The 10,216-nt window shown below is 37.6% G+C and overlaps 1 protein-coding gene across 4 annotated transcripts in view; it reads left to right on the top strand.

Annotated features, from left to right (window-relative positions):
• ptpn5 (protein tyrosine phosphatase non-receptor type 5) overlaps nucleotides 1–6,589 on the top strand; it is a 124,823-nt gene extending 118,234 nt beyond the window's left edge. For 3 of the 4 annotated variants that reach the window (XM_037534703.1, XM_037534704.1, XM_037534705.1), the window contains one exon: nucleotides 4,223–4,396. In XM_037534703.1, coding sequence (XP_037390600.1) covers nucleotides 4,223–4,367 — 145 coding nt within the window. In that variant the 3' untranslated portion in view covers nucleotides 4,368–4,396. Of the gene's footprint in view, nucleotides 1–4,222; nucleotides 4,397–4,440 lie in introns of those variants that run through there. The other variant, XM_017709546.2, reaches the window with a different exon arrangement.
• The last annotated feature ends 3,627 nt before the right edge of the window (nucleotides 6,590–10,216 follow it).

Consider the following 10,216-nt stretch of genomic DNA (forward strand, 5'->3'; position numbering starts at 1 on the left):
AAAGTTTTCCAATTTGCCGTAGTCCATTTTAAATGAGATTTGGCCCAGAGAAGATGGCAGCGTTTCTGGATAATGTTGACATGTGGCTTCTTCTTTGCATGACACAGCTTTAACTTGCATTTGTGGATTGCATGACGAACTGTGTTCACAGACAATGATTCTGTGTTCCTGAGCCCATGCAGTGATTTCCAGCACAGAATCCTGACCATTCAATGCATTTATGTCTGAGGGCCTTAAGATTACGAGCATCCAATATAGACCTTTGGGCTTGTCCCTCGTGTACAGGGATTTCTCCAGATTGTCTGAATCTTGCGTACTGTTCATGATGTGATGCTCAAAGTCTTCGCAATTTTACATTTTTTGTGATCAATATTTTATTAACATGATAAGCACAAGAACTGTTATGCGAAAAAAAAAAATACGAGAAATATGTTAACATTAAGCAACGATTTTCTGAAATTTTTCCAAACTTTTTAGATAAAATTTAAAGTGAGTTACTTGCAAATTACTCCTTCAGCTGTTTTTCATTAGTACCACTTACTTTTCTGCCTTTTGTTGCACCCGTTCCAACTATTTTGAGATGTGCTGCTTCCATCAAGTTCTAAATGTGGCATGGTTGTTGGTGCCAGATGGGCTGGTCTGAGTATTTCAGAAACTGCTGATCTACTGAGATGTTTACACACTACCATCTCTAGGGTTTACAGAGAATGGTCAGACAGGTTTGAGATGATAGAAAGGCAACAGAAACTCAAATAGTCAACCAAATTCTCTGAGGAATGTTTCCAACACCTTGATGAAAGTATGCCATGAAGAATTAAGGCAGTTCTTGACAGTCACCACAGAGACTTTTTAATATCAATTACATCATGAGCACAATTTAATGAAGCAGTGATTCGTCAAACCAGGAGTTGCTTTTTAACTACATAATAATACTGGGCTTTGAAAATGCTTAAACATACTAACATCCATAAAATCACTATATATATATATATATATAATGAATGTAAAAAACCCCAGGTGAGCAAGCCAGGGACGACAGTGGAAAGGAAAAACTCCCTCAGAGCTTGGGAGGAACCAAGGCTCACAAGGGCGGACCTATCCTCCTCTGGTCAAACTACCTACAAAATTATTATAATAATTATTATATTGAAGTGAGTAGCGGGAGAGCTCGACAGTTAGTTGTCCTTCCTTGTCCTGCCGGACAGGTGGGTCATTTACTCGGAAAAAGGTAGTGAGATGGAATTAGTTGAGAATGTGAACATTTCCAGAGTGTGGCTAATGACTCCAGCAGATCTGACTGTAACAGCTTAACTAAAAGGGGAGAACCAGAAAGACACACAGACACGGGAGCACTCTGAGACAGTTTGGCATCCCTCCACTCCACTGTCCACAAACCTGAGTGATCATGTGCGAGGGGTAACATTAAGGGGGAACATTAACTACCAAAAGCTGAACTGAACAAGTGAGTTTTCAGCCTAGTTTTAAAGATTGAGACTGTGTCTGAGTCCCGAACATTTTCTGGAAGATCATTCCAGAGTTTGGGGGCTTTATAAGAAAAAGCTCTTCCCCCAGGTGCAGCCTTATGAATTCTAGGAACTATTAAAAAGCCAGCAATCTGGGATCTGAGTAATTGTGGTGTCTCATAATAGGAAATAAGGTCTTGCAGGTACTCAGGAGCGAGCCCATGTAGGGCTTTATATGTCAGTAAAAGAATTTTATAATCAATACGGAATTTACCAGGCAGCCAATGAATTGATGATAGCACTGGACTGATATGTTCAAATGTTCTAGTTTTAGTGAGGACCCTGGCTGCAGCATTTTGAACAGTAGTTTGACAGTAGTGCGTTACAGTAGTCTAGCCTTGAAGTAATACAGACATGTACTAGTGTTTCTGCATCACACAGGGACAGGGCATTTCTTATATTGGCAATGTTGCCAAGATGTAAAAATGCTGTCCTAGTGATGCTGCCTATGTGTTGATTGAATGATAAATCTAAGTCAATTATGACACCAAGATTTTTTGCTGCTGAACCAGGTGTAACTGGAAAATTAGTGAGATTTAAAATCTGATAATTTATTTCTTGCTGATTTTGGACCCAGAAGCAGAACCTCTGTTTTCTTACTGTTTAATAGGAGGAAGTTACGTGACATCCAGCCTTTCACATGTTCAAAGCATCAATATTTTGTATATATACAAAGACAATACGTGTCTACGGCTTTGTTCTTTTTTTTTAAAGAAAAAATTATGCTGGTTTCATAAGTATTCAAATCCCAGTGCTCTGAAAGTTCTAAAATTTCACATATGAAAAAATCCCTGATAAGGAGATGCAGTTTCCCCTTAATTGGGCAGAATTTTTACCTGTACACCATATGAACCTGAAGGAAAGGTGCGGTGCAAGAATGAGGAACACTATGCTACAGTTACAGTCATACAAATGCTTAAAATAAGAAAAAATTCAACATAATATGTTTCCACTCTCAATGATTAAGAAATGAAAGCTCACACCCAGACAACCTTCAAAACGTAGCATATGAATATGGAATAGATGTATGAGGGAAGCCGCATATAGATGCACAATCACTTTGAAGGACTTCAGTGGCTGAAAGTGGAGCAAAGGCACACATCTACAATTTCAAATGTGCTGCATTAGTTTTATTGGATCAAACAAAGCTGGTACGTCCATGAAATTTTTAGCAAAAGTGGTTCTGCAAAATGTTAATGTGTGGGATTTAAATAATTAACCAAACCAGACATTTTTTGAAATGTCATGTCTTTCACATTTTTATTTATACTGATAATACTGATGGGGAAAAAAATCAGAAAAAAGTATGTAGTCCAGAAAATGGTGTTAATGATGTGGTAAATACAGTGCAAGGCTAATACTAGGGATGCATCCTTACCAATTTTTTCCAGCCTAGGTACAAGCTTGAGTATGTTTTTTACTTGCCAATACCAATTCCAATACCCTGATGAGTAACCAGCTTAGAATTATGTAGTTGTTAATGTAAATGAGCGAAATGTACTTTAACAGTTTAATCATAGTTAGCAAGCTATGCTAACATTAGTCACCTTAGATCAAGTTGAGCTGCAATGAGAAAAGCAGGTTTTGTTCAATGTCAGAAAAGTGCTACTGTATCGCTGTAAATAAAGTACATTTTACAGTTTTAATGCTACACCACATCTCATCTGTCTCTTTCAGCAACAAACTCCATGACACAGCGACAGTAAGAATTACATGCGAGTTCTGTTGTTGTTGAGTTTCTCGTCTTGTTTCGAGTCTTTTTGGCTGGTAAAGCTATAGACTCGTGTATGAACAAAGTCTACTAGTTATATGCTCACACTGTACGAATCAGAAGTGAATCACCATTCCTTGGACACCAATACACCCCATACCACAACAGACCCTAACTTTTGAACTTCATGCTTGTTATATAAGTCCTTATTCTACGTCTGTGGCCCAGAAACCGGTTTGTCCAAGTATTTCCAAACCCATGTGATCTCTATTACAGATGTATGCTGGCTTTTAATGCAGTGTCATCTGAGGGGTGATGGGAATTTGGTTGAGGTTTTCGGCCTTTTTTTACTTTTAAAATCTCTGCATCATACATAAAAAGAAAAAATACCCTACATTGTAAATGGTCATTAAGAAAAAAATTTCTAAAACAGTTGGACTATTTGCTGACATTTGACTATTTACACATAGAGGACACAGCTTTTCCTGGATACTCTTTTTATACCCAAACAGGATTACGCCACCAAATGTTATCTGAATATTTAATAACAGCCCTAGAGTTAAAAATATTGTATTTGTAGTGTTTTTGTTTAAATACATGCCAAAGTGGATATAAAGTTGACTTTTTTTGGCTCTTATTTGTTTTTTACCTTCTGTCCCAACATTTTTGGAATTGGGTTTGTATAACTGGGTGTTGCTAACTGGTGACCTTAGGAGGCAGCCAAATCCTTTAGTTGTCCAATTGTGATCCTAAGAGACATTTTTCTCCTCACTGTGTGTAGGGGCAACATGCACCTGTATCCTTGTACAGGCAAGTTCATCACAGTTTCAGTTGTTTGAAACATCATGTTAAAAGTGGAGATGGGCATTTTCAGATTTCTGATTTCTGAATGTCAAAATCTCAATTTCATTTGTGCATGTGATCTTCCTCATGCTGATGGATGACCGAAGGTATTTGATCTGTGTATCATGTCATATTTATACTTTAGTGAAACAACAACCCAGGGAAGACACCAATCAACAATCTTACTAAAAAATAAGAGTATGAGTGGGATTTTGGTGGAGCCAATAAGCATAGCACATGGTAAAATGATTAAATCTCACTTGAAGTCTAGATTTCTCTCATGTTTTTGATGATGATGGCATAAATGATGTACACATGCACCCTTATCAACAGTAGTATGTAATCCTGTTGTTGTGTATTTAGGGGGGGCATGATTCAGACAGCGGAGCAGTACCAGTTTGTGCATCATGTGCTCAGCCTGTATGAGAGGCAGCTGAGTCAGAGATCAGAAGAATAGCGTCTCCAGCAGCCAACCCGATGAGTCTATGAGTCTGTCAACACTTCACATCTGCCAGCACCAGACCTGAGCCAAACATGAATACATTCTTCTTGTGACTGACTGTATTACACTATTGTGTATCATTGTGTGCAGCTGAATCTACAAGACATTAACACAGGACTTTTACACAGTGTTGTTCTCTGTCTTTAAGCTTAATTTATGTTGGTTAATAAGGCATCACAGAAAACCCAGGCATAGTCTAAATGAGTGATTAATGTTAAAAAAGCCCCTACCTTTCTCTTATAACATTTAAACTACACCACTATTTACCTTGGCCATTTGCTTAAATATTCCAGTGTCAGAGATACAACAATATTTTTAATATTAACTGTCAAAATGCAGCATGGAGCCTATCTTCCTGGAAAGGTGGTAAGCAATGCTACAACTGTTTTGATAGCATTTCCAGAACTGCTCTGAAGTGCCTTAAAACTGGATACTGCCCCCTAAATCATATACATTTGAAATACAATGTAGAATATTTCATTTTTTTATATTTGTTAAAGCCTGTAGCACTATGACATATCTAACCAAATTTTTTGAAAATTTTCACGAATTTAAATTGTAAGCCAGATTAAAGAAGTGTTACACCCACCGAAATCGGATGTCTATATCAGATATGAAGAATTGGGAAAGTCCAGACATGCTATAATTTTTAAGTTTTGCATTGAATACTCAAGCAGTTAAGATTAGCGCTGAAAAGTTAAATATTACGCAAAAATGCTTAATGTTCTGTTTTATTTTTATTATCATTTTTATTTATATTATTATGTGTATTTATTTGCCCTGTGTTTTCTGTTATTAACTTACATATGGTGAAGCATGGCCTAATCAGTGTGGAAGTGTTCCAGTAAATAGGTATAAAACATGGCTACTGTTTGCTTCTGAAGTACTATATGTTCTGCCCATTGTTAGCTATGTATATTGTTAGCACTCACCTATTTCTGTATCAGTCTGAGAGAGACTGTTCATGCTGCCACCATGCTTAACACATAAGGAAGTATAACAATGAAGTGAAAGTTGGTTGATAAACTTCACCTTTGTGAAAATTATTATTTTTTTATAAGTGGGGTAAATACACCTCTCTGTCTCACAATATGAATTTCATAAGCAAGACTGAGATAGCCCTAAAAAGAGCTTTCATACAAATTACGGTACATTATAGAGACACACAAATAGTTTAAGAAAACAAACCCTTTATAAATGTATTTTATGCTGTCCATATTGTAAAGAAACTGAAACAAAAGAAACACCCTTGACAACTATTAGCCAGACATCCAAACTGTGTTGTTTTTGTTGATGATGTTGTTGGCATTGCAGTTTCTTTTGTTTTTGTTTTTTTGTTTTTTTTGGGGGGGTTTTTTTGTTTGTTTTAGGAAGGAAAATTTGCCATGCTGCTATATCCACAACACATCCACAACTTTACCCATTATTACATTGGAGCATCATGTTAAGAGGAAGCTTTTCAGCAACAGGAAAAGTCTTATCAGGATGGTTTAGAAGATGGTGATTATGATTGTGGTGGTGATGGTAAGCATACACAGAATTACCAAATTCTGTAACCAGATATCCAGCAATGTCTTTTTTTATATTTCTACATTTAAGTATTTTTAAGTCTTAAAAGTTCACTTTAATTTAGGTGAACACATACAGTATGTGGTTTATGGTAGTACGTTTACCAGAGCTCATGCATTTTTATGTGTGTGAGAAATTTTCTTAAATTGTTGTCATTTGGCTACAAAACTGTGTGGCCCATGGATCCACTGCTCAGTATTTCTGGTTCTCTTCTTTTTAGTGTACATTTAGAGGCGTATTATTGCCTTGTTTACTTAATTCAGTGCATCCTCAGTGTTAAGTGTTGTGCAATATTAATTGCACAGGCTATAATGTGATGAATTAAGAAAATAAGTAAGGCAGCCACTTTATTAGGTACTATTCTATTGCTTGTTAACACAAATAGCTAATCAGCCAATCACATGGCTGCCGCAACGTAGAGGTGGTCAAGACAACTTGCTGAAGTGCAAACCAAGCATCAGAATGGGGAAGAAAGGTGATTTAAGTGACTTTGAACGTGGCGTGGTTGTTGGTGCCAGGCGGGCTGGTCTGAGTATTTCAGAAACTGCTGATCTACTGAGATTTTCACACACAACCATCTCTAGGATTTACAGAGAATGCTCCGAAAAAGAGAACAGCAGTTGTGTGGAACGAAAATGCCTTGTTGTTGTGAGAGGTCAGAAGAGAATGGGCAGACTGGTTTGATTACAACCTAGGAATGCAGATTACCATCTGTGAACGCACAACATGTCGAACCTTGATGGGCTACAGCAGCAGAAGACCACACCAGGTGCCCCTCCTGTCAGCTAAGAACAGGAAACTGAGACAACAATTCGCACGGGCTCACCAAAATTGGATGATAGAAGATTGGAAAAATGTTACCTTGTCTGACGAGTCTCGATTTCAGCTGCGACATTCAGATGATAGCGTCAGAATTTGACGTAAACAACATGAAAGCATGGATCCATCCTGCGTTCGACGGTTCAGGCTGCTGGTGTAATGGTGTGGGGGGACATTTTCTTGGCACACTTTAGGTCCCTTAGTATCAATTGAGCATAGTTTAAATTCCTCAGCCTACCTGAGTATTGTTGCTGACCATGTCCATCCCTTTATGACCACAGTGTACCCATCTTCTGATGCCTACTTCCAGCAGGATAATGCACCATGTCACAAAGCTCATATCATCTCAAACTGGTTCTTGAACATGACAATGAGTACTCCAATGGCCTCCACAGTCACCAGATCTCAATCCAATAGAGCACCTTTGGGATGCGGTGGAACGGGAGATTCACATCATAGATGTGAAGCCGACAAATCTGCAGCAACTGCGTGATGCTATCATGTCAATATGGACTAAAATCTCTGAGGAATGTTTCCAACACCTTGTTGAAAGTATGTCATGAAGAACTAAGGCAGTTCTGAAGTCAAAAGGGGGTCTTACCTTTTACTAGCAAGGTGTACCTAATAAAGTGGCCAGTGATTGTATATTACACAGTGTTAAGGAACATTTTCGCTTTTATATTTGGGATCAATTGTTGATGGTGTTGTCTAAAAACAAGAAGCCAGAAGCAGCATCAGTTCAACTTTTGCGCTATCGGGAGCTTAATATATCTGCCTAAATCATTTAGAAAAATCAGGCATTTTAAAAGTCTGATATATTATTATAAAGAATAAACACAGTGGTCAGTACAGCAATTGAGAATAATCTGTCTGGCCATGAGACACAAGAACAACACAAGAATCCTGCAAGACATGACCCATCATACAGTGGTCAAACAGATTAGGAAGCGAGAAGCAGGAAGCGAGAGATGTATCATAAGCCACCATACGCAAACGTTTGCAGCATTGAGCAGTGAAGCATTGAAGAATAATAAGGGGAGTTGAGATAAACCCAATGGCTCTTTATTAAATTATTAAAGTAAATTGATGACTACTGTTCTTGAACTTGAGGAGAACCTGGCAACTTAAATAGCTAGGTCTTGGTCAATTTTCTGGAGGTTGAAGCACTCCTGTCAAACTCAGTAATATAGCGGTCTGACTGTTCTCTGACTAAGCTTTGGCATAGAGCTTATTCAAAATCTATAGTGTAGCTTAACGACTGTCTTCAGTTGCCAATAGGAACCATGTCCCAAGTTAAGGAGGGTTTCTAGTGCTCTGAGAGTTCAGTCATAGTGGGCTGCCATCTCAAGGTACATTCATACATTCTCCTGTGGGCTGTTGCTGTTGTACAACTCATGCCCTGCCTAAGGCAAAATCCAATCTAATTTACTACAGACAGTGGTATAGAGACAGTGGACAGGTACATTTAAACTAAGTCAATGTGCCAGTGCTGCTCCAGGTTAGTTGCTGACCTAAGCAATCATCTGTGTTGCCTATGCCAGAGACCACTATTGTGTGCAGTACAACAACAATTTCAGAGCACATACAATATTTACAGGTAGAGAGTCTCATCATGGCTTTTGCACATTTTGCTGTCAAAGGGCATGTACACAGTATTAAAACAAAAGTTTGGACAGTGCTACTCATAGATGAGTTTGCCTCACTGTTTTAAAACAGTAGTAAAAAAAATTATTTATTTTTTCCTTTTGGAATTAATTTTGTACAAGGGCATCAAGTTCACTATTTACATTAGTGTTTCTTCAACACATTTAATTTGGATTTAGATCAAAATGTCCAAATAAAAAAAAAATTCACCAATTTTCCAAACATTTGACTGATTTTGCTGAGATTCTGGTGAATTCCTGCTGAGCTAACACTACCACTAAGCTAAAATGAAGTTGCCCTGTGTCGGGGTTGTTTTGAAATCAAGGGGAGTTTGATAGCATTCAGCAACAAGTACATGGTTAAGCTAGGTCGGGAACTGACGTTGGATGATTCTGAATCACACACGCTATTCCAGCTTATCCTGGTGCTTCATCACTCCAGAGAATGCAGTTCCAATGCCAGGAGCTTGGCTTTGAGCATGGTGACCTTGTGATTCATGCAGCTGCTCCAGAATGTCCTTTTATTTTGCCAGTGCTTTTCTGTACAATGCCTGTGTGTTTGCAAATGAATGCCTGGGTCAGCAATAATTGTACCTAAAAATAGCTAAATTCACTTATTAAAGGGGGTTCTGCATACTTTTGGACATATAACCCTTAAAAGGTTCCAAGCTTTTGGTGACACTATATGAAATGAATGGGGATCGTTACATGGTGACATGATAGATAAGTAGTGATAGCCTAAATAAAAATAGCTGTAACAATAATAGCCTTCACAAAGCTCTCACTGAATATTTAACATTAATGTTTTTCATATTTCAGTACTTACAAGCACTTCATTACAACAAAGGTTTATTACAGGCCTGTGAAAGATTTTAAGACTCTACAAATTCTATTTTTTCACATTACTTTCAATTTTATATGCCAAACCCTTTTTCTTTATTCTTATACAGCAACCAACCATGTGTATGGATTTTGTAACTGGCACCTCAGTGGTTTGTTAGGCAATAGCACCAGTATTTGGATGTTCTTCTAATGAGCTAATATTTCATCTGTTCATTTTTATTTACTCAATTTTTATTTTTTTAAAGGTTGGGAAATATAACAGAAATTTAAATATTTTAATGTTTAAGGTCTATTGTTGAGGATCCAAGCATGCAGTGCTGGATAAGTTGTAAGATATAAGTTATAAGTCTGTTAAGATCTTCCTCCTTCTCCTTTCTACTTCACTAAAACAAAACATATAGACCGAACGCAAACTTTATCCTTATTTAAAGAGTAGGATTTGATTAAACGACTAGATCAAAAGTGTCACTATAAGCACAATGTAACGTAATAAATGTATGAAAAACGTGCTATGTACAGATAAAATTATTATTAAGAATAAAATCAAGTATATCTCATGCAAACACAACCTTCTATGTAGGATGAGTATGATCCCCTCTGCTACTGCCATTCATAGCCAGGAATCCAAAAAAGCATAATTAACTTTGGCCTCTCAGGGCAGGTAATATGGCTTTACCCCTATCCCCATCATTCAGCATGATGCCATTCAGCACAGGCGTATGTTAGCTTAGTGGTTCCTAACCCTGGTCCTGGAAGGATTTCT

This window comes from Pygocentrus nattereri, chromosome 25 (genome assembly GCF_015220715.1).
Source record: "Pygocentrus nattereri isolate fPygNat1 chromosome 25, fPygNat1.pri, whole genome shotgun sequence".
In the NCBI taxonomy this organism is placed as follows: Eukaryota; Metazoa; Chordata; class Actinopteri; order Characiformes; family Serrasalmidae; genus Pygocentrus; species Pygocentrus nattereri.